This window comes from Typopeltis vanoorti, chromosome 12 (assembly GCF_054136105.1).
Source record: "Typopeltis vanoorti isolate ZY-2024b chromosome 12, IOZ_Tvanoo_1.0, whole genome shotgun sequence".
Classification (NCBI taxonomy): Eukaryota; Metazoa; Arthropoda; class Arachnida; order Uropygi; family Thelyphonidae; genus Typopeltis; species Typopeltis vanoorti.
This window is the reverse complement of record NC_143560.1, coordinates 8,075,228-8,100,390: the sequence shown is the minus strand read 5'-3', so window position 1 is coordinate 8,100,390 and position 25,163 is coordinate 8,075,228. Positions and strand designations below refer to the sequence as shown.

The window sequence follows — 25,163 nt, the reverse complement described above, 5'->3', positions numbered from 1 at the left end:
TAACGTTTATATAAAGAAAGTACTAAAACCTTACTTCATTGACTCAACCTCAATTGTAACGACTGCCTTACCATTCCTAAAGTATGGGAAATTGTCATCCTTAAGTGTATTAAATAAATTTGTAAAAAAAAAAAATAAAAGTTTTTTTTTTTTAAAACTCAGATCATCTAATTATTACTTTCAGCCCAATAGATTTTAACCTATTAACATGCAACTGTTCCAGTGTAATGCATGTGCTGAATTTAGTGTTGCTTTGTTATTCAATTTCCTTATTGTTGCTCTCTGCTTACACTTGTGATGCCTTGCAATATCTGTATAATGAAGTAATTTTTACTGTGGAACACGTGCGATTCTATAGTTTTGGGTCACCTAATATATCATAGTTATGTTTATTCGTGCAGACCTGGTCAATTTAAAAGTTTATGCTAATATTAATGGCTAATTTTACCTTGCTTAACTGCCACTGTTGAAACAAACTACTTATATATTAGTCTGTGTTTATTAGTTTATGAGATATGGAAAAAAAAAAAAAAACTGATACATTTTATCAGTGACACATGACTATTTATTATTATATATTTATTAATGATCTCTGATCATTTTCACAACACTTATAATATGTCTTGAATCACTTGAGGGTACAACATTCAACATAAAACTCTCAGTAAAATGATATCCTTAGGTTTGCACATGGTTAACTACCCCAATGGGTTTCTGAATGGCTCTGAAACTTCAGTGGATGGACAATGCTGGTGATAGACACAGCAGCAACAGAGAAAATATTTAGGTTACATTTTTAGAATCAGTATAAGGAAATTATATATTTTGGGCATGGGGTGCTTAAGGGTCAAAGCTGTATAACTGAGAGGAGACCTCCACATAATCTTTAAAGGAATGCGGAGAATCGACCAGGGCTTCTGACCTAATGTCCAATCCTCACCTTCTCGTGGTGCACCCTGTTGGGCATCTACCTGGTTACTGAACGAACAAGGATGGGCTGGCAATTTGGGATTTAGACGACCAAATTGTATTCTTATTGGCTTAAACCAATATACAAAATTATGGTACAACATGACAAAATTTCATGCCAGCTGGAGCATTGCCCGGTTAAACGAGGTCCCCATTGTTTTCGCCAGGAAACCAGGGTGAACAGCGAAAAGTCAGCTACTGGAACAAATCTGAAAGACACCCCAACTCAATATCACCAGATTTAAAGATTGGTACTATCAACATAAGAAGCCTGAATGGCAAAGAAATGGAGCTAGCTGAGGAAGTAGATAAGTACCAGATTGACATAATAGGGGTGACTGAAACAAAAATGACAAAAATTGGTGAGATCTTTCTGAGCAATAAATACAAAATGTTATATTCAGGCAATGACAATCAAGGAAAAGGAGTAGCCATAGTATTCAACACTAACTATGAGGCCAATCTTCTTGAATGGCAGGCAGTCTCAAGTAGAGTGATGTGGGCAAATATCAGAATGGGGAATTGAACAATGAGACTTATTTGTGCCTATGATCCCACAGAAGGCTCTACTGTGGTAGAAGTGGAAGAATTTTTTGAGGTTCTAGAGAAAGCCACTGACACAAAGAAAAAGGAAAAGTTGGTCCTTGTTGGGGATCTAAATAGCAGAGTAGGAAGTGATTGTCAGACAAGGAAAAATATTTTGAGAAAATTAAGAGAAAAGAGCAAAGCTCATAATAATGGCAAATACCTGTTGGATTTCTGCTCAGGACATGAACTGGTTATTACTAACACATGTTCCAAGATAAAAATGTGCACAAATTCACATGGAGAGAAGAGGCTAGGAATAAGAAAAGTCTCATTAACTATGTTATTGTTGATAGTGATGTTTTCTCCTTGGTGCAGAACACCAGCGTGTACAGAGGATTTGATATTGGAAGTGATTACTATTGAGCAGGATAAAATTGAATTTCATATTGAAAAGAATAACATGAAAGAAAGTTTTAAAGCAAATAAAAGTTGAGTATCTCTCAGATGTGAACTGTAGATTAAAGTACACAAAGATTGAAGAAAAATTGAAAGAGTTTGAGAACACGAACCAAAACTTGGAGATTCAGTGGCAATCCTTGAAGAAAACTCTGATTGATTCAGCCAGAGAGGCATGTGGTGAGGTTGTGTGCTAGGATAGAAAAATCAGAACTCCATGGTGGACACAGGAAGTTAAAGAGGCAGTGAAGGAAAAGAAGGAAGCATATCAAAAGTTCCTGGCAAATAAGTCAGCTTGTGCTCTTAGGGAATACAGAGACAAATGTAAGAAAGCTAAACAGTATGTAAAACTAGCTAAACAAAAGTCATGGGAGGACTTTGGCAAGAACATAGAAAATAAATATCAAGGTAGTAAGATATTCTGGAGGTTGTTGAAGAAGCTTAGAAATTATTATTATTATTATTATTCAGACTTCCATGGAGTCAAAAGACTCATTGTGGGAGGTCCTTCCTAAGAACATAAAGTCTGTCAAGACTCATCGAGGGGAGGTCCCCCCCCCCCCTAAGAAACACAAAGTCTATCATACAACTCCTTAAACTCATTTCCTTTTGTAATTACCAGGGATGGCCTCTTGTCATCACTCCTTCCCGCTGTTCAACCAAGCGAAAGAATCCCCAGTGTCAAACTTGTAACCACCTCTCAACAGTTTAAAAGTCTCAATCATATCACCTCTCCTTCTTCTATCCACCAAACTCTGCAGTCCACATTCCCTCAGCCGATCCTCATAACCAAAATTGTACAGTAGTGACACCATCTTTGTCATCCTTAACTATGTTATTGGAGGAAAGAGTGCTGTAAAAGGAGTTAGAGATGATAAAGGTGACATGAAAATGGGAGAAAAAGATATCCTTGAAGTATGGAGTAATTACTTCGAAAAATTGCTAAATTAAACAAGTAGTGATAGCACAGTGGTAAAAAACACTCAACAGGCATACAGTCAGGAAAACATATCCATACATGAAGTAGAGAAAGCTATCAAAGGCTTGAAATGTGGAAAGGCAGCAGGAGTAGATGATATTCGACCAGAGATGCTGAAGTATGGTGGTATAAAAGTCTTACAGTGGCTGCACTGTGTAGTTCAGAAGGCCTGGAGAGAGGGACGAATTCCTAATGATTGGAGTAGAGCTCTGATAGTATCCATATATAAAAAGGGAAATAAAACTGAATGTGAGAATTACAGAGGTATTTCCCTACTGAGTGTTTCTGGCAAGTTTTATGCCAGTATACTTGAGAAGAATTGTGGAAGAAAAGCTTGGTGAAGAACAAGCTGGATTCAGATGAAATAGAGGCTGTCAGGATCAAATCTTCACTTTGCGACAAATAGTTGAGAAAGCATGAATATGACAAAGATCTGTATTTAAGTTTTGTCGATCTGGAACAGGCATATGACAAGGTGCCAAGAGGGAAGCTATTTAATACTCTACAGTTATATGGTGTCAGTGGGGCATTATATCAAGCCATACTTAGTCTGTATTTGAGTTGTAAGTCAGCAGTTTGAATTGAAGGATATACAGGAAGATGGTTTAATGTTAAATCTGATGTGAGACAAGGATGTACATTATCCCCTCTGTTATTCATTATCTATATGGATCACATTATAGTGGTATGAAACCTGATATCAGAATTGGAGATGTTAATGTCAAATCTTTTCTTTATGCAGACTATGTTATATTTCTAAATAAATCTGCTACAAGCCTGCAGGATTCCCTGACTAAATTGAATAACTGTTGTAATAGATATGGCATGAAGGTCAGCAATATAAAGACAAAGACAATGAAGATAAGTAGAATCGTTGAAAATGTCAGCTGTGTTTTGAATGTAGAACCTGTGGAACAAGTAAAACATTTCAGCTACTTAGGCACGATTTTTAGTGAAGATGGTAAATTAAATATGGAAATAGACAACAGAATCAACAAAGCTAGTATGGTAGGAAGTCAACTGAATAAATTCATATGGAATGAGAGAAGTTAGTCAGAATAAATTAGCTGTATACAAGACAGTGTTCAAACCAGTTTTAACTTATGGATCTGAGAGCTGGATCAGAAGTAAAACACTTGATCAAAGACTAGAGACTGCAGATATGAGAGTCCTGAGAAAGATTAGAGGTGTGAACAGATGGCATCAATGGCAGTATCATATTAAAAACGAAGATATTAGGAAAGAACTTGACATTGTCAGCATCCATGAATGTGTTAGCAGAGGTAATTTCTGGTGGTATTGTCACTTAAACAGAATCGGCGAGGAAAGATTAGCAAAACAATTGTTCTCTGCCGGGTTGGGAGGAAAACAACCCAGTCGAAGACCAAGATATAGGTGGATTGATACGGTACAAAGTGCCTTAGACGATAAAAATATAAGATCTTATAATGTTGTAGTCTTGACAAGTAACAGACTGATTTGGAGGAAAATTGTAGATAGGAAGTTAGTAATGATGTACATTTTTCATGTAGTACTATCATATCCTGTACACCCCTTGTGGGTGTACAGGATATGATAGTACTACATGAAAAATTCTATATGATCACTAATATTACATCATCAGGAATTTGATGATGATGATATTTTGGGCAAATATAAAACTGCAAAACATCTTTCTCATCTTTCTAAGTTTTAACATTCACAGTTAATGGTTTAAATGTTGCATATTCATGAAATATGCAAATTGCTGCATTTGGTAATTACTTTATTTCTATTTTATGTTCCTGTAAAAGAATGCATAATGCAAATAAAATAAAAACATGTTATAGTGTAGCTGAATAGCTGGTTACGTTTTTATTATGTCTGAGCACTGTCTCCAGGACAGACCTCTGTGGCACACCTAGTGACTTTCCTCTTACATGATACTGTCCCCCACACACACAGCTTGCTGATACCTGTCTGACAGCCAGTAATGTATTCAACTCATAACTTATTTTATTAGGTATTACAATACCCTATAAAAATAAATTATAAAAGAATGTTTATTAACCTGCATATAATTTGCTGGATTTCAAACCAGCATCTTGAGAGCAAAACAACATGTTGTAGTTTACAAGTCCCAAAGGAGTGGAAGGAAGATAGTCTACCAAAAAGCCTTGGCAAAATCAAAGTACACCAGTTGTATCCATCTCCTTTGCCCATTGCATTAATCACCTTGTTATAGTACATGAGTACAATAGTAAAACATGATCTCTCTTTAACAAACCCATGCTAACAATTGCAGAGAATACTGCTATTATCAATCCTAGTCCTTACCAACCTCTCCAACACCTTAACCACAACTCCATTACATACAGCGTAGCCTATAATTTGTAGCTTTCAGCCTCATCACTCACCATCTTTATGAAGTGGAACAATTTTACCTTCCTTCTTCTCCTTTGGGAGTTGTGCTGTTGCGAGATGCTTGTTTTAAACAGGTAAACCTCATATAAAAATCATCCCACTATGTTTCACTTATTCCACCTTTTTCACTTATTCATATGCTCCTTATCCCAAGCCATCCTATTCATGCACAGACCATCCCCATGTACAGTACCACTGCTTTCACAATCCATCCTCCTAAGTGTTGCCTTGTCTTCCATTTCCTTGTCCTTCTTACATTTCTGTTCTTTTACCCTCATCTCTCTATTCAGAAGCACTTTGGCCTTATCTGTTCCACTCTCCTGATCTTTCACACTGTCTCATATTTCCTCTGATCTCTTGTTCATATCACTCATTTCACTTCCTTCTAGCCATGCTTTCTCTATTTGACTTGCACCAAATGTATTTAAATGTAATTCATCAGTTTTGTGCAATTCCATACTTCATATGAATGCATTCTACATATTAACAAACTGCAGTTCTTTCTTCTCACAGAACTCTGCCAACATACTATTCATGATTTTTGCTTGCTGTCTCACTTGTCATTGTCATACCTTGGCAACATGTTGATGACCTTTCCTACCACACTTCTGTCTTTACATAGACAGGGAGTTCAGGAGTCACATTGCAAAAATAGCAAAGACCACCCAGAGGACATTGACCATCGTTGATAAGATAAAGTTGTGCTGAAATTATATTTTGATTTAATCCTTTGTCCAAGCATAAACAAACAATGTGTATTAATGTATCCCATAATGCAAAACACACATCCTTTCAGATGTGTATAATGCTGTTCATTATGAGAAGGGCTGCTACCCAGACTTGTTTTGACCTTTATTGAGGTCTCATCAGTGGAAACCAGACTGAGAAGAGATCATGGTTGAAGTAACATATAAGGAAGTCATATATTTCCCATATACAAGTAGTAAAAAGGTGTTTCATCATATTATTAAAATACTCTGAATTGGAGATAGTTGTAGAAAGTTTTTTCACTTGGCCAAGTGAAAAAAACTTTCTTCATTATCATTATCATACAGTCATCTTTGCCTATATGAAATTTTCCTCATAGCTAACATGCAATAGTCCTGAATATCAAGGGAATTAAGAAACTTTGGTGAGGATTCAAAGGTGGATTAAAAAAATAATATCAGGCCTGTCAAGTATTGGCTATTAGGATGTATTATAATAGGCAAAGATGATTGCATGATAATAATAATCTTCAACTTGACACATGAAAAATGAGGGGAGGGGGTGACAGGATGGAGATACAGTATATGTAATTAAGAGGTATTTATATATGATGTTTGCCACACATATATATATATATATTTTTTATTATTATTATTACTTTTTTTTTTTGAAGCAGATTAAATTACTATAAGCCAAGAAATAAAAAATAGACACACTATTTTACTTTAAATAAACCACATGACTAGTTTCATCTTCTTAAAAGCCTTCATCGGGTGCATAACATGAGAGAAATACCAACAAACATTGTGAGAGAGAGAAAAAAAAACGAGACATTAAAACGCTAACGTATTAATATTTAAAGGTGCTCATGTATCTCTTCATTGTTAGGTGTGCGCAACGCATTCAAGGTCTTTAATCTGTTTCAAAAAATGTCTCTCAGCTGAGTCAATCAGTTATATCATACACACACACACACACACATGCATACATACGGTGAACGGCAATGTGGATAGCATGTAACCCTTTCTTACACTTGCTTTTAAACTATCTTTCTGCAGGTGCTTCAGTCATAACAGCTGATGTACATACAACTTAGGTGTAGACTGTATATTATTTCCCCCTATAATATCCCATTTTTTGGCCCAGTTTGCTAAGTGGTTAACATAACAGATCTCTAACCATCATGCTATGGTTTCAAATCCTGCCATGGATATGGATGTTTGTGATTGTCTTTAAGTGTTAGATGAATTTGATCTTGGTTTTGAGACTGACAAACCAATTAGTGGAGGCCTGAGTCAGCTTGAAATAATTTGTTGTTTTAAGGATACTTGCGACATAAGACTGAATGATATAATCACGTAATCACAAGAAAGATATTTATTTAACCAAATATTTCGGTCTGGAAATAGCAGACCATCGTCGGTGGTATTACAAGAACAGTTTAAAAAAAAAATAATATACAAGCTAGAATACTAACAATAGATCGTTGAAATTAGAACATGTCGCGTGATGTTATATCACTAAGTATGAAACGAAATATTTTGAAGTAGAAACATGATTGAATTTGCTATAAAAAAAAAAAAAAAAAAAAAAAAAAAAAAAAAAAAAAAAAAAATTAATGAGTAATCTTGATTAGGCTTTCCCAGATTTTTGATATAGATATGCAGTCATTACGATTCAGGTTGGGATGATGGAGCAAGGCCTCCACGCTTTCCTTGAACAAACGTTCAAACCTATAACGGGATCTATGTAAGAGGCGAGTTTTGGACCAAAGGATGCTGTGGTCAGTTTCAATCCCGTGTTGAGCCAAACCAGACTTTTCAGGTTTATTGTGAAGAATGGATGATTGATGTTCTTGGATTCTTTTTTCAAGAGAACGTCCAGTCTGTCCAAAGTAAGAGAGATCACAGTTGCAAGGAATTTGATAAACTCCAGGAAGAGATAAAGTTGAGCGTTTGTCTTTAGGAGAAGGAAAATGAGAAGACAATTTGTTAATAGGAGAATACGTAGCTGTTAAATCATATTTCTTCAAAATTCTTGCGATAGGTTCTGAAATACCGGAGATATAAGGAATAGGTACTCGACGTATTGAATCTTTGTTGTTTTGTGGAGGATTATAAGATGTAAGAAGACGTTGAATACTTTTTTCAGAAAAGCCATTGAGTTTCATGTGTTGCTGGATAGTAGAAAGTTCTTTCTGTAGATAATCAAAAGTAGAACAATTAGTTTTGGCTCTTTTGATGAGACATTTTATAATTCCTGTTTTTTGACATGGATGATGGGCTGATTCTTTCAGAATATAACGACCTGTGAATGTTGGTTTCCTGTATACTGTAGTTGTAAGAATATTTGAAGATGATCGGATGAGGAGAACGTCTAAAAAAGATAACTGGTTGTTTTCTTCTAATTCCATAGTAAACTTTATGCGATGATGTAAGGAATTAATACTGTTTAAAAAGGAAGATAAAGTGTTTTTACTGTGAGGCCAAATAGCAAATATGTCATCTATATATCTTACCCAAAAAGATGGTAGAGGGAAACTAGATGTGAAGAGGACTTTTTCTAAATGTTCTAAATAAAAGTTGGCTAAAGCTGGAGAAAGAGGACTTCCCATGGCTGTTCCTTCTACTTGGCTATAAAATTTGTTTTGACATATGAAATAACCAGAATGTATAACGAAATCGAATAGTTTTATAATATCTTGAGGAAAGATGTCAGCAAGTAGTTTTAAAGTTTCCTTAAGAGGTACATTGGTGTATAAAGATTCTATATCAAAACTAACCATAAGATCTGTAGGTTGTAAGGAGACATCTTTTAATTTTTCTAAGAAATCTGAGGAGTTTTTTAAAAAAGAACTCGAGTTGCCAATGTAAGATTTCAGTAATTTAGCTAGATATTTGGCTATACGGTAAGTAGGAGAATCAATGCAATCTACTATTGGACGAAGAGGATAGTCAATCTTATGGATTTTTGGAAGGCCATAAATTCTCTCCTTGATGAAGTCATCAGTTTGGATAAAGACACAATTGAAAGACTTAAAACTCATTTTGCAAGACCTCCTAGATTTTATGGCCTTCCAAAAATCCATAAGATTGACTATCCTCTTCGTCCAATAGTAGATTGCATTGATTCTCCTACTTACCGTATAGCCAAATATCTAGCTAAATTACTGAAATCTTACATTGGCAACTCGAGTTCTTTTTTAAAAAACTCCTCAGATTTCTTAGAAAAATTAAAAGATGTCTCCTTACAACCTACAGATCTTATGGTTAGTTTTGATATAGAATCTTTATACACCAATGTACCTCTTAAGGAAACTTTAAAACTACTTGCTGACATCTTTCCTCAAGATATTATAAAACTATTCGATTTCGTTATACATTCTGGTTATTTCATATGTCAAAACAAATTTTATAGCCAAGTAGAAGGAACAGCCATGGGAAGTCCTCTTTCTCCAGCTTTAGCCAACTTTTATTTAGAACATTTAGAAAAAGTCCTCTTCACATCTAGTTTCCCTCTACCATCTTTTTGGGTAAGATATATAGATGACATATTTGCTATTTGGCCTCACAGTAAAAACACTTTATCTTCCTTTTTAAACAGTATTAATTCCTTACATCATCGCATAAAGTTTACTATGGAATTAGAAGAAAACAACCAGTTATCTTTTTTAGACGTTCTCCTCATCCGATCATCTTCAAATATTCTTACAACTACAGTATACAGGAAACCAACATTCACAGGTCGTTATATTCTGAAAGAATCAGCCCATCATCCATGTCAAAAAACAGGAATTATAAAATGTCTCATCAAAAGAGCCAAAACTAATTGTTCTACTTTTGATTATCTACAGAAAGAACTTTCTACTATCCAGCAACACATGAAACTCAATGGCTTTTCTGAAAAAAGTATTCAACGTCTTCTTACATCTTATAATCCTCCACAAAACAACAAAGATTCAATACGTCGAGTACCTATTCCTTATATCTCCGGTATTTCAGAACCTATCGCAAGAATTTTGAAGAAATATGATTTAACAGCTACGTATTCTCCTATTAACAAATTGTCTTCTCATTTTCCTTCTCCTAAAGACAAACGCTCAACTTTATCTCTTCCTGGAGTTTATCAAATTCCTTGCAACTGTGATCTCTCTTACTTTGGACAGACTGGACGTTCTCTTGAAAAAAGAATCCAAGAACATCAATCATCCATTCTTCACAATAAACCTGAAAAGTCTGGTTTGGCTCAACACGGGATTGAAACTGACCACAGCATCCTTTGGTCCAAAACTCGCCTCTTACATAGATCCCGTTATAGGTTCGAACGTTTGTTCAAGGAAAGCGTGGAGGCCTTGCTCCATCATCCCAACCTGAATCGTAATGACTGCATATCTATATCAAAAATCTGGGAAAGCCTAATCAAGATTACTCATTAATTTTTTTTTTTTTTTTTTTTTTTTTTTTTTTTTTTTTTATAGCAAATTCAATCATGTTTCTACTTCAAAATATTTCGTTTCATACTTAGTGATATAACATCACGCGACATGTTCTAATTTCAACGATCTATTGTTAGTATTCTAGCTTGTATATTTTTTTTTAAACTGTTCTTGTAATACCACCGACGATGGTCTGCTATTTCCAGACCGAAATATTTGGTTAAATAAATATCTTTCTTGTGATTACGTGATTATATCATTCAGCTTGAAATAAAGTTTCATGTTTGGTCTCTAGAGCAGGGTTTTTGTACTACTTAAAAAAATATTTTAAAAAAATTATTTAAATTAAGGGGATATTAAATCCTACATTGTTTCAAAACCGAATAATAAATTCAAAGATCGGAATCAAAGAGTTTCATGCCGAATGTAGTAAACTATAAAATTATCGGCGACTGCTAGCGTCAGCTAAAGCACGTAGTACAAAGTACATAGTACAAACTAGGGCAACTCGTAGCAAAGGTGGATGAAGCTCCGATCACTATTCTTAGTATTTCCCATAATGTAAAACCCATCTCCTAGGAGATGTATGATGTTATACATTATGGTGGGAGGTCACTACCCAGACCGGTTTCGACGTTTATTGAGGTCTCATCAGTGAGTAGGTAGACCAAATTAATACCAAGGGTATAGCGAAAAGACCTTATATACTTTGCTGTACGAGTTGTCAAAAAGGTGCACCCATTAAATTACTTAAATATAAAGAGCCAATAGGCTTCACTTCGGCGATGTAACATTATTTAAATTAAGGGGATATTAAATTCCACATTGTTTCAAAACCGACTAAGAAACTCGAAGATCGGAATCAAAGAGTTTCATGCTGAATATAGTAAACTATAATATCCCCTTAATTTAAATAATGTTACATCGCCAAAGTGAAGCCTATTGGCTCATGGTAGAACAACATGATATCCCAAAATCCATGGCTTGGAAAGCCATTGGTCGATTAGAAGCTGGACAAACGCAGGCAAGTTTTCGCTGAGGCATGTCGTGTATCTCAAAGCATAATTTTGCGACTTTGGAATCGCTTTCTGGAGACGGGAAATGTTTGCTGAAGACAAGGTCAAGTTCGTCAGTCATCAACAACTCCAACAGACGATCAGTATTTGTCATTACTTGCCAGAAGAAATTGAACATTTAACGCAACACAACTTCGAAACAAACTTGCCGCAGCAACAGGGAGGTTGGTATCGACACAGACAGTACAAAATAGTCTTCATGTCATAGATTTATATGCTTGTAGACCAATGGTTTACATTCCACTTACTGCAAATATCACAAAAGAGCCCAAAGAATTTGGGCACAGGAACACCACAATTGGACAAATGAGGATTGGGATTTGTACTTTTTAGTAACACAAGCCCAAGGTGTTTTTGTAAACCTTTGGTCCCAATTAACTAATATTTTGTATGTTTGTATGCAAAATTATACCCGAGTTACGCGAATTCGACTTACACGCTTTTTGTTGGTCCCACCTACCGCGTAACTTCAGGGTATGACTGTATATGTGGAAGCCTAACCAACATCTTCTCTAGGTATTCTGTTCATCATTTGCTGATGTATCTTCATACGACCAGTGCTGCTTGGAAAGAAAGTATTTTGATGTCTTTGGCAATAAGACCTAATACCTGTGCATTCTTATAGGACTTTACACACCAAAAGCCTCTATTTGAGAAAGTTATAGCAAAAAAAATGTGATAGCCATATTCCTCTAAACAGTGTCCTTTAATACCCAGATTAGAATCATAATAATCTATCTTATCTTCATTTTCCCCGATCAAGATCTCTGTTTGATCCACAGACTTGAATATCCAGGATGACAGCACTACCATCTCTTGATGCTAAGAGATCAGACTTTCTTATTCTTACCTCTGTCCTGATATTTGGCTCCTTTCTAACTAACCATCCTTTTTGTTCTAGCAGATTCTTTATGATGGTACATGTTGCATCGTCATTTAACTCCAATGTTGTGAGTTTTGAAACAATATTGAGATATACTGTATGTGTCATAGTCTCTGAACCCACATCCAGCCTTACATGTAGTATCTATATTATGACTACCTCAGGCTATTCAACCTGGTAGGAAGGGCATTTATCCTAGCCCTGATCAGATCTATATACTCCCATCTAGGCAACATTCTTGTTCTTTCATGCACCCAAAGATGTGAGACGGAACTCTCTTGTGCTACTGATGGGCTTCCCATCAATATATCTTTCCATCTCTTCCTTTCAAGAGAGTTTTAAACAATACTTGTTCTTTCAGAGGTCCAGTGTAGTGTTTCAGTTAAATCTCGTTGAATCAAAGGAGTTCTAAAGGCAGCTATGGTAAAAGGTGAAGATGAATGTTGGAGTTTATTTAACTTTAGATATTTTAAGCAAGGAACCATTAATCTCAATGTGCACTAATTCCTAATCCACCAGATTTAACAGCCACATGAAGTCTATACGCATTTGGAATATTATGTAGTAGTCTCAGTCAAGATCTAACTACTTGATGTACTTGTTTATCTAGTCTATTCAGAATAGTTTAAATTGGGTTTCTTAATACTAAAGAATGGAATAATTTAGGTAGCGCAAATTGATTTAATAACAATGTATTGCTGAGGCTTCAATGGAGCCTTATGAAGTGTATCCAGAAATGTTGAACTTTGACTCGACCAAGGTCGTTGTCCAGCAGCCAAAAACATTAATTCCAAGTACCACCACTTGTCCAAAATACTGATAGGAAACATTACAGATGTAATCCTGGAATTTCATTTTCCTATCATTACCTGATGGTATTAAGGTGATGGTAAAAGACTTGTCTTCATTAATAGCAAGAACTCTGGATGTGAATACTGAGTAGCATAGTCTAACAATTTCTGAAGATACATCTTAGTTTCAACAACAAATATCAAATCATCTGCAAATGCCATTAGATTTATTTGACACCCATTCAAAAAAGGCTGCGGGTTTGAATCCTGCCGTGGGCATGGATGTTTGTGATTGTCTGTGGAAAAACCAGTGGTGGTTTTTGGTATAGTTGCGGTTAGTTGTAGTTGGTGGATTGAGCTGTAGAGCAGGTGCCTCTCGATGAGTCTATGGACTCCCTGGAGGTGTCAAATAATAATAATAAATTAAAATGGATGTATGGTGGCATAGATAAAAGAACGCCATCAATAACAATATTAAAGATAAATGAAGATAAGGGATCTTCTATATACCATGTGTAGAAGGAATAGATGATGTTTTATCTCCCATCAAGGTAAAAACCAGTCTAGATAGTGACCCTTTCAATAATGCTTAGAATTATATTCACCTGAAAGGATGTGTGTTTTGCATTATGGGATACCAAGGCAATTAATGTGAAGTCATTAGTCTATACACAAGTAGTCCAGTCATGAAGATACTTCACACACAAACTTTGTTTGCTTATGCTTGGATAAAGGATTAAACATGAGTATAATTTCTTGGCATCTTTAATTTATAAAATGAATTTTTGTTTGACTTCGAGAATTCAGCAGAAATGCTAGCAGTTTTCTTGAAGTTAACAGATTCACCTCAAGTTCTCTGTATATTATACACTGATCAGACTGTCTTTGCTATATAAACATACCTAGAGTAAATCACAGAAAGACTCAAAGACAAATATCAAATTCAATATTAGGATTTTGGGATGTTTATTATAGAAGACTGAAAGAAAATTATTCAAGTTTGTTGGATAAGAGGAAAGGATGTGATACAGCAGAATCAAATAAGTTGGTGTTTTAAGATTTTTCCAGATTAATGTCAAATTTATTCATGGAATGGAAAAGGGTGGGGGGGGGAGAGAGCAGCAGTTCTGGAAGCTATATAAAGGTGTGGCATGGTATAGTGTGCAAGGAAATGGAAAATTGATTTTGAAGGTCTTATAATTATGAAGATGTTGAATGCGTTTAAAATGTATGATAGTTAAGTTGCATTTCTCATGATGAGTTTAGCAGTTCCATAAACATCTCTTTAATGTTAAGCATCTCCATAGCACAATTGGAAGAATGACAGTATGTTGCACCCTTGGTTTAAAAAGGCATAAGTTCGATTCTCGTCTTGATGAGAAGAATCTTTATATGTGGTTTTTTTTTCAGTTGAATTAGGTGAATTAGCCAATCTCATACAGAGGTAGTATCATACTCACTTCCCTTCAAGTGAGTCTTTGGACTCCTTGAAGGTGTCACATAATAATAATAACAGTAGAATATCAAGCAGCATTCAGTTAAAGGTAGTCAGTTTTTTTTATTTTTATTGTTGTTGATTTTAAAATGCAATTAGTCTCTCATGTTTTTTTTAACCATGCTTATTTAATTCAGACATATTTTGCAAAGCATAAGCAGATTCACAGAATAATGTCACTTTTGAATTATAGTCTTTTTAAAGTAATAGTCCACTTCCACCCAACTACATATAGTATATCGAGCATGTGGTCTGCTAATCAAATTTGTTCATATTGGTTTGTAAGTATAATTCTGGTGCTTTTCTTCTTCTAGCTACAGATCAGTCAGACTATCCACTCTATCATGAGAGGTGACAGAATGACAAAATTGTGCTTCCTGGGTGCAAAAATTAATGATGTTAGTGAGGCTATTAGACCACAAAAGGGTAAAGTGAAAGAATTTATTGGTTTGGCTGGAATGAATGATTTGAAAGGCGAAAAGTATGGTATGAGGGAAGACATGAAAGAGTTACTGAAAGTAGCAAAAGGAAAGTGAGAGAGTTAAGATAGTGAGTGTCGCTATGGTATGACAGAGTTGAGCTGAGGAGGGCTATAATAACAAATGAGTTGATGCATAGGTCATGCAGAAGGAATGATGTTGAATTTGTGTATGTGTGGAATGAGTTTGACTGATGAAAGGACTTATACAAGAAGGATGGTTTGCATCTGAATGGTTTTGGCATTCAGAGTCTGGAAAAAGTGTTGTTGAATGAAGTGCAAGTGAATGTGCAAAATTAGAGAAACTAGAGCTTTTACGGGGGGGGGGGGGGGAGAGCTGTTGAATGGGTACACAGATGTAGTGAAGCAGTTGAGTATAAGAATGTAAATAAAATGCCTAAGTTAGTTCTGCTGGTAACAAACCAGAATCGGATAGTTAGTATAAAGCATCAGGACAGCAGTGGGACTGAGAGGCTTTTACACTTTATGTACACTAATGCCAGGAGCATTTGGAACAGTGGGTGGGGTGGGGTGGCATTGGTTAATTCACTGCCCAAAGGTTATTATCATTATTGAGACATGGCTGAGAGAAGATGACATAATGTGGGATGAATAGAGTGAAGGATAGAGAGAAAAGAATGGGGGAGATAGTATTATTGATAATAGCCAATGAACTGCAACTGCAGGCAGTGAAAATAGCACATTTGAGGCCATCTGCTTAGAGAGTAGCCAGTATAACAAAATGTGTAGTTGGATGCTTCTGTAGACCAGAGGATATAAAGAATGATGATGATGACACATATCGTATTTAAACCATATGTGAAATTGGCAACTTTCATCTGTCTCTCAAAGACAGAATCTCTCCTTTATCACATCCAGGAGTTTACGAAGTGTCCTGTTCGTGTGATCAAGCTTACTATGGACAGACAGGAAGAACTGTGGACATCTGCCTCAGTGAATATAAAAAATACATCTGGCACTATTGCTATGGCAAGTCAGGTCTAGCAGACCATGCTTTAGATACCCCTGCACATAGGATCGATTGGAAAAAAACAAAAGTGCTGCACAGAAGCTTTTATAAGTCAGAGAGGTTATTCCTGGAATCAGCAGAAGCCTTGAAACATACTCCAAACCTCAACAAGTATGGCTGTATAATTTAACAAAGATTTGGGAGACAGTCATCTTAAGACCAAATTAATACCTGCTTTCTCTCTCTCTTTTTTTTTTTTTTCCAACATAGATGGTGCCTAATTAGGACTTTAGGATGATACTCCAGGTACTGATAACAGGTGAACTTCATTTTTAGTGAACAACTAAGGGAACTAGTTTTAGTATTGGTTAATATGGTTATGAACCAATATGGACATCTGATTAGCAGACCACATGCTCGATATCCTACATGTAGTTAGAAGGAGAAAGACAGTTACTTTAAAAAAGACTACTATTCATTGAATGGTATTCTGAACCTTATATTCACTACAGTTCAAATTCAAGAGTGATAGATTATTCTTTGAAACTGTGTTTGCTTTACAGAAATCTTTGACTGTGCTCAGAGGCCATGGTCTGTTCTTATTTAATTTACTACAGTTGAATTGAATTCATTTTAATCAATTTTAAAATTATTAATTTTTTTTTTTTTTTTTTTACTTGTGTGTTGTGAATAACAATTAGATTTCTTTATTTTCATTCTTAACCAACATCTCATCTCATCTCATCTTCATTATACCTTCTTTTACCTTGTGGTGTCAAGGGTTTATTAATCATCGAACCTCAAACCTTATCGAACAGGATAAAGTGGTCAGCTCTATGCCCTATGTCCTGTAGTGTTGAGTTCTCAAGGCCAGTTTGTCTTCTTTGCAGGATGAAAAACCCCAGGATAAACTGGGGGGGGGGACCCTACTGTCCACGCCCAAGACTGGCTAACTTGGCTATGGCCGAGGAAGATTCTTCATCTCCTTACATCACTGACGATGGGAATCGAACCTAGGACACTCCTTCCCCAGGCATATGGTTGTGAAACGCACCGCCACTAGGCTAACCACGTGAACGCTTAACCAACATGTAAATGTAAATAAACTTGTTGATAATAAATTTCAATAAAGATATTATATCATTTTACTGTGGTATCTTCCAAACTAGTAATTTTTTTAAAAAAAAATTTAATGCCCACTTAGCTGTAGACATCATTGTAGTTTTAAAATGGGGTATATTAAAAATATATATTTGCACACACACACATATATATAGAAAGTCTTATTCTCTCTCTCTCTCATATTTTGTTCATAAATGTCAGTTTGCTCTACACAGTTTATTCAGAAAACTAGTATAATTGATGCATGTGCTGTCTTTCATCTTTATTTTCACAAATTTTTTTTTTTTTTTTTTCAGTAATGAATAACTAATGTTCCTTTTTTTTTTTTTTCTTTTACTGTAGTGATTAAACCTTGATCCTAGTAAGTTCATTGTTTTACATATACAGTTGACCTTTGAAAAATGCTGGTTTGACTGTGCAGATCCACTTATGCAATGTTTTTTTTAATAAATATGTGCCTCCATAGCACAATCGTAAGAACAACAGCATGTTGCACCCTCGAGTGGAAAAGGCCTAAGTTCGATTCTCGTCATGACGAGAGGAATATGAGTTTTTTTTTCAATTAAAGGTGAGTTAGTTGATCTCAACGGGGGGGGGGGGGGAGTAGCAGGGTTTTTCATTCTGCATACACAGACAAATTCGCCTTCAGAACACATGCAATTTACAGACAAAAAATACTAGTGGTGGTGGACAGTAGATGATGGTAGTAGTGGTCTGGTGTAGTTGGTGGAGATGGCGAGTTGTAAAGTAGGTGTCCTCCCACGATGAGTCTTTGGACTTCTTGGAGCTGCCACCAAATGATAACAACAATAAATATATTGGAAAAATTTTTGTAGATTTGCGACAATTTGAAAAAACTTGCAGACGAACTATGTAGCTCAGTAATATCAAAAAAATTAAGATAAAGTCAAGTATGTCATGAAAGCATAAAATATATGTAGATAATAGTCTATTTTATAATTTACTCCCATAAAATATACTACAGATCTGTTATAAAAAGTTAAAATTTATCAAAGCTTGTGCACACAAACACTTACAGACTGTATATGGTGCCACTCACAGTCGAGAGAAAGAAATAAGGTGATGTACGAATTTGTTAACACATGAAGTCACATGCTTTATATGTAAATTTTCCAACTGTTGTACAAGCAAAATAGTTACCATTTTAAAAACTGGAATTTTCCTAAAAGAAAAGCTAATTTTCCAACATATAATAATAAACACTTATCCCACGAAATGCATCGATTACCCTGTTATCGGAATGGATTCGCCTTCTTCTGACATGCACAGCAGTGTTGAGGGGTCTCGCATCTGTGGCCACACAGTACCATACAAAATATGTGTTAATCGATTATGTATGTTATTGATAAGGCTTCCGGGCAGCAGTAGGCTATTAGTAGTTAAGTTTCTGGGGAGTCGAGAGTTATTTGCAGATTTTGTTTAAGGTCAACTGTACTATGTTTACTTATTATGAAAACAGGTTGTGCTTTTTTTTCATTGAGAAGTAAATTATCCTTATCATGATGGTCATTATCTATTACATTTATGTTAACAGATCATTAACATAAACTTTTTCAAAATATATGCTTATTTTTTGCCATATCAGTTTTAATTACAATTTATTTGAGCAGTTACAATTTCTCATAGGCATGAAGATTTAAAGAACATGTTGGATAGCAATAAAGATGGTTTGAAGTTGGAAGCAATGAAAAGGATAATTGGTGTAAGTTACTTCAAAAATGAATGTATAAATATTTATAAGGAATTTGATATAACTATTGGCTATATTTGCATGTGTGTGTGTCTATATATAAATATATGTATAAAACACTCTTTGCATTATTCGGTTAAAGCAAGCGGATATTTTTTCATGCATATTTTTTACGTCTCTGTTTTTGTGGCAAATTGGTCATGCCACTAATTATTATAATTTTTTCATTGCTGCATTTTCTATGATCATCTGTAAACCTAATTTTCATTGTATTTATTTATTTATTTATTTGATTGAACTTCATACTGAGAGTGCAGTATTACACTTACAAATCTTACTAGGCCAAAATCTTTACAAGAGATAATCTGATTCCAGCCCGAGACATCCTAATGGTCATACGCTGATGGCAGCGCCAAGCCACCAGTGTGTCCTGCAGAGCACACAGAGACAGAATTTTAAAGTCTCCATATGACAGTCCTAATAAAGAGAGGTCTTTTTTAACTAGTGGAGCACCAAACCCTGCAAAAAGAAATAGTAGCACTGGTAAAGTGAGGAGTTGCCCCAAACTCCTCTTGTATTAGTCTTACAAGGTCTTGGTTCTGCTTGTAGTATTGCACCTTGCTAAGATGGTTAGAGGTGAGTTGGTACCTACTACCTGGGCATCAGTAACTCATACTTCTTTTTTTTCTTTATTATCAAATCTGGTTTCCTTAAGCCTACCTCTGTCTGGAAGTGAGGTCTCCCAACCTTTATTTCTTAAATGGTTATTTAATATGTAGACCACAGGCATCATGCCTCCATACACGGATTCCATGTATTCTAAAACAACACCGAGAGATGTGAGACAGAGTTTCACTGTAGTGGCAGCCAGCCCTACAGTTAATATCATCTGTACTCCAATGAGCTGTATGGGCTCTCATGCGCAGGGCATTAATCCTAGTCCTAATAAGGTCTACATACCCATATCCTGGTAGTAATCTGGTATCATCCCTAATCCTCTGATGTTGAGGAGCACCTCGTAAGATTCACAAAGAGAAGCGCCATCAACAGAGCCATGAAGTAGAGATGCCCATCTCTTATGCTCTACTGATGCTATCACTACCATCAGTAGAGCATAACAGATGGGCATCCTTCGCTCTAGCATGAAAATATGCCACTTGGGGTGTTAGGAGTAGGCGGAGCGAACTACCTTATCCAGTTGGGATGGTACCGAAACATATTTTCTTCTGAGCACCAAATTGTGGTAATACTCAGAAGTAAATAGTTAGACAGAATAAAGAGCCTCTGCTGTGGCTTAAGAGGAGCTTTCCTCAAAAGAGTAAACCCCAGCAACCAAGGCTGAAGAGACAAAAAACTTTCTTTTAGGAGTGAAGAAAATACCCAAATATCTCCTATATCAAAGAATGTAATGACCTATCGTGCAGAGAAAACTCAGTGTTCTCAACCTTATGCTTCTTGGCACGAAGGGACAAGGGCTAAAGAGCAGGACTTTTCTAGATTAATATTAAAGAAATCAACTGCCCGATCGAGGAGAAACTGCAGGCCTACTTTAGTAGAGGCCACAAGAATGAGGGTGTTGGCAAAGGCCATCACATTAAAAGAGTGTGCACCAAGGGAGTAACCAGTACGGTTAGGAAGGGAGCGAAAAAACTCATCAGTGATGCAATTAAAGAATAGATGGAATAGAGGATCACCCTGGCGAACTCCTTGAACAGCGAGAATAGAGGTCACATGGGATCCTGTAGTGATAGAAAGGGAGCTGCAGAATAAAGCTCCAATATATATGAAAGAAAGGAATCTGGACATCCGGCAATACATAGTGCTCTAAGAATAGCAGGAAGGGAGATGCTATAACTACCTAAAGACAAGTGCCATACTTGACAGGGATATATTCTTGGATAAGGTAGTTGAAAACTGATAAAAAAACTCTTTCCTCCATTTCTGAGCTTCTTCAACAACTTCTAGAATGCTTTGCCTCCTTCTTGATATTTATTTTCTATATTCTTGCCAAAGTCCTCCCATGACTTTTGTTTAGCTTGTTTTACACAGTGTTTAGCTTTCTTACATTTGTCTCTGTATTCTCTATGAGCACAAGCTGACTTATTTACCAAGAATTTTTGATATTTTCTTCTTTTCCTTCACTGCCTCTTTTACTTCCTGTGTCCACCATGGAATTCTGATTTTTCTATCCTTGCAGACAACCTTACCACATGCATCTCTGGCTGAATCAATCAGTGTTTTCTTCAAGGTTTGCCACTGAATCTCCAAGTTTTGGTTCCTGTTCTCAAACTCTTTCATTTTTTCTTCAATAATCTTAGTGTATTTTACTCTTCAGTTGACATCCGTGAGCTGCTCAACTTTTATTTGCTTTAAAACTTTCTTACATGTTATTCTTTTTAATATGAAATTCAATTTTATCCTGCTCAAGACTAAATAGTGATCACATCCAATTTTAAAACCTCTGTACACTCTGGTTTCCTGCACCAGGAAGAAAACACCACTATCAACAATAACATAGTCAGTGAGACTTTTCTTATTCCTTGCCTCTTCTCTCCATGTGAATTTGTGCACATTTTTATGTTGGAACGTGGTGTTAGTAATAACCAGTCTATGTCCTGAGCAGAAATCCAACAAATATTTGCCATTATTATTAGCTTTGCTCTTTTCTCTTAATTTTCCCAAAATATTTTTCCTTGTCTGATAATCACTTCCTACTCTGCTATTTAGATCCCCAACAAGGACCAACTTTTCCTTTTTCATTGTGTCAGTAGCTTTCTCTAGAACCTCAAAAAATTCTTCCACTTCTACCATAGTAGAGCCTTCTGTTGTACCATAGGCACAAATAAGTCTCATTGTCCAATTCCCCATTCTGATATTTTCCCACATGACTCTACTTGAGTCTGCCTGCCATTCAAGAAGATTGGCCTCATATTTTGTGTTGAATACTATGGCTACTTCTTCTTTTCCTTCATTGTCATTGCTTGAATATAACATTTTGTATTTATTGCTCAGAAACATCTCACCAGTTTTTGTCTGTTTTGTTTCAGTCACCACTTTTATGTCGATCTGGTACTTATCTAATTCCTCCGCTAGCTCCATTTCTTTGCCATTCAGGCTTCTTATGTTGATAGTACCGATCTTCAACTCTGGTGATATTGAGTTGGGGTGTATGTTAGGGTTTGTTCCAGTAGCCTACTTTTCGCTGTTCGCCCTGGTTCCGTGGTGAAAACAATGGGGTTCTTTTAAACAGGCAACGCCCCAGCTGGCATGAAATTTTGTCATGTTGTACCATTATTTTGTATTTTGGTTTAAGCCAATAAGAATACAATTTGGTCGGCTAAATCCCAAATTGTCAGCCCATCCTCGTTTGTTCAGTATCCAGGCAGATACCCAACAGGGTGCACCACGAGAAGGTGAGGATTGGATATTAGGTCAGAAGCCCTGGTCGTTTCTCTGCATTCCTTTAAAGGCTATGTGGTGGTTTCCTCTCAGTTATACAGCTTTGAACCTTAAGCACCCCAGAGAGCTGAGATTAACATCTCTAATTTTGATATCAGTTTTAATACCACTTTCCTTCATAATGTGATCCATATAGATAATGAATAACAGAGAGGATAAAGTACATCCTTGTCTGATACCAGATTTAACATTAAACCACCTTCCTGTACTTCCTTCAATTCTAACTGCTGACTTACAACTCAAATAAAGACTAAGTATTTCTTGATTTAATGCCCTATTGACACCATATAACCGTTGCATTTCAAATTGCTTCTCTCTTAGCACCTTGTCATGTGCCTTTTCCAGATCTACAAAACTTAAATACAGATCTTTGTTATATTCCCATGATTTCTAAACTATCTGTCGTAAAGTGAAAATCTGATCCTGACAATCTCTATTTGGCCTGAATCCAGCTCGTTGTTCACCAAGCTTTTCTTCCACAATCGTTCTCAATCGTTTCTCAAGTATACTTGCATATATCTTACCAGGAACACTCAGTAGAGAAATACCTCTGTAATTCTCACATTCAGTTTTATTTCCCTTTTTTGTATATGGGTAGTATGAGAGCTCTACTCCAATCATCTCGAATTCGTCCCTCTGTCCAGGCCTTCTGAACTATGCAGTGCAGCCACTGTATGACTTTTATACCTGCATAGTTGAGCATTTCTGGTTGAATATCATCTACTCCTGCTGCCTTTCCACATTTCAGGCGTTTGATCGTGTTTGTTACTTCAAGTATGGATATGTATTCCTGACTACATTCCTGGTCAGTGTTTTTTACCATTGTGCTGCTATCATTGCTTGTTTTGTTTAGCAATTTTACTCTTTGCTTCAAGAATATCTTTTTTTTTCCTGTCTTCATGTCGCATTTATCATCTCTAATTCCTTTTACAGCACTCTTTCATCCATTTCTGAGCTTCTTCAACAACCTCCAGAATATCTTGTCATCTTTTTGATATTTATTTTCTATGTTCTTACCTAAGTCCTTCAATGACTTTTGTTTAGGTAGCTTTACACAGTGTTTAGCTTTCTTAAATTTGTCTCTGTATTCTCTAAAATCACAAACTGACTTATTTGCCAGCAACTTTCAATATGCTTTCTTTTTTTCTTTCACGTCCTCTTTAAGTCCCCGTGACCACCATGGAGTTCTGATTTTTCTATCCTTACAGACATCCTCACTGCATGCCTTTCTGGCTGAATCAATCTGTGTTTTCTTCAGAGCTTACCACTGAATTTCCATGGTTTTGTTCCTGTTCTCAAACTCTTTCATTTTTTCGTTATCATGTTTGTGTATTTTAGTCTACAGTTCACATCTGAGAGCTGCTCAACTTTTATTCGCTTTAAAACTTTCTTACGTGTTCTTCTTTTCAATATGAAATTCAATTTTATCCTGCTCAAGACTAAATGGTGATCACTTCCAATTTCAAATCCTCTATACACTCTGGTGTCCTGCACCAGGGAGAAAACATCACTATCAACAATAACATAGTCAATGAGACTTTTCTTATTCTTTGCCTCTTCTCTCCATGTGAATTTGTGCACATTTTTATGTTGGAACATTGTATTAGTAATAACCGGTCCATGAACTGAGCAGAAATCCAACAGGTATTTGCCAATGTTACTGGTTTGCTCTTTTCTCCAAATTTTCCCAAAATATTTTTGTATGTCTGTTAATCATTTCCTGGTCTGCTATTTCGATTCCTAACAAGGACCAACTTTTCCTTTTTCATTGTGTCAGTTGTTTTCTCTGAAGCCTCAAAAAATTCCTCCACTTCTACCTTATTAGAACCTTCTGTGGGACCATAGGCACAAATAAGTCTCATTGTCCAGTTCCCCATTCTCATATTTGCCCACATCACTCTATTTGAGACTGCCTGCCTTTCAAGAAGATAAGCCTCATATTTAATGTCGAATACTATGGCTACTCAATCTTTTCCTTGATTGTCATTGCCTGAATATAACATTTTGGTTTTTATATTATTTATTTTGTATGGTAATTCAACTGCCGTGAGTCATTATTACAGGGAGGTACTGCATTACCTCAATCCCCCCTATTATCCAAGCTTGGGACTGGCATAGCTGACAATATGGACCTATTGCTGGAGGGATCGTCTTAGGTATTTCTGAACTGCCTCCATGTGTGTTCATGAGGCCGGTTTGCCTGTTTGCAGGATGAAAAACCCCACCTAAACTGGGGAGGAAAACCCTGCCATCCACGCCCAAGACCATATCTTGGCTATGGCTGAGGAAGATCCTTAAGCTCCTCTCCTTGCCGATGGGTATCGAACCTAGGACACTCTTTTTCCAGGCATTTGGTTGTGAAGCCCAAAGCCCCTAGGCTAACCATTCAGACATTTGTATTTATTGTTCAGAAAGATCTCACCAATTTTTGCCTTTTTTTGTTTCAGTCACCCTATTATCTCAATCTGGTGCTTATTCCATTCCTCAGTTAGCTCCATTTCTTTGTCATTCAGGTTTCTTATGTTGATAGTACTGATTTTGAACTTTGTTGATGTTCAGTTGGGGTGGGTTTTATGATATTTTCCAACTTTTCGCTATTTGCCCTGGTTACCTGGCAAAAACAACGGGGGTCTTGTTTAACCAGGCAACGACCTAGCCGGCTTGAAATTCTATCATGTTGTACCATTATTTTTTATTTTG

The 25,163-nt window shown here is 36.1% G+C and overlaps 1 protein-coding gene across 1 annotated transcript in view; it reads left to right on the top strand.

The window, feature by feature from the left end:
* The window catches only part of rb (adaptor related protein complex 3 subunit ruby), a 482,738-nt gene that overhangs the window by 6,178 nt on the left and 451,397 nt on the right, over positions 1-25,163 (top strand). Inside the window, exon 2 of the mRNA XM_090402121.1 lies at positions 18,941-19,016. Coding sequence (XP_090258247.1) covers positions 18,941-19,016 — 76 coding nt within the window. The remainder of the gene's footprint in view (positions 1-18,940; positions 19,017-25,163) is intronic.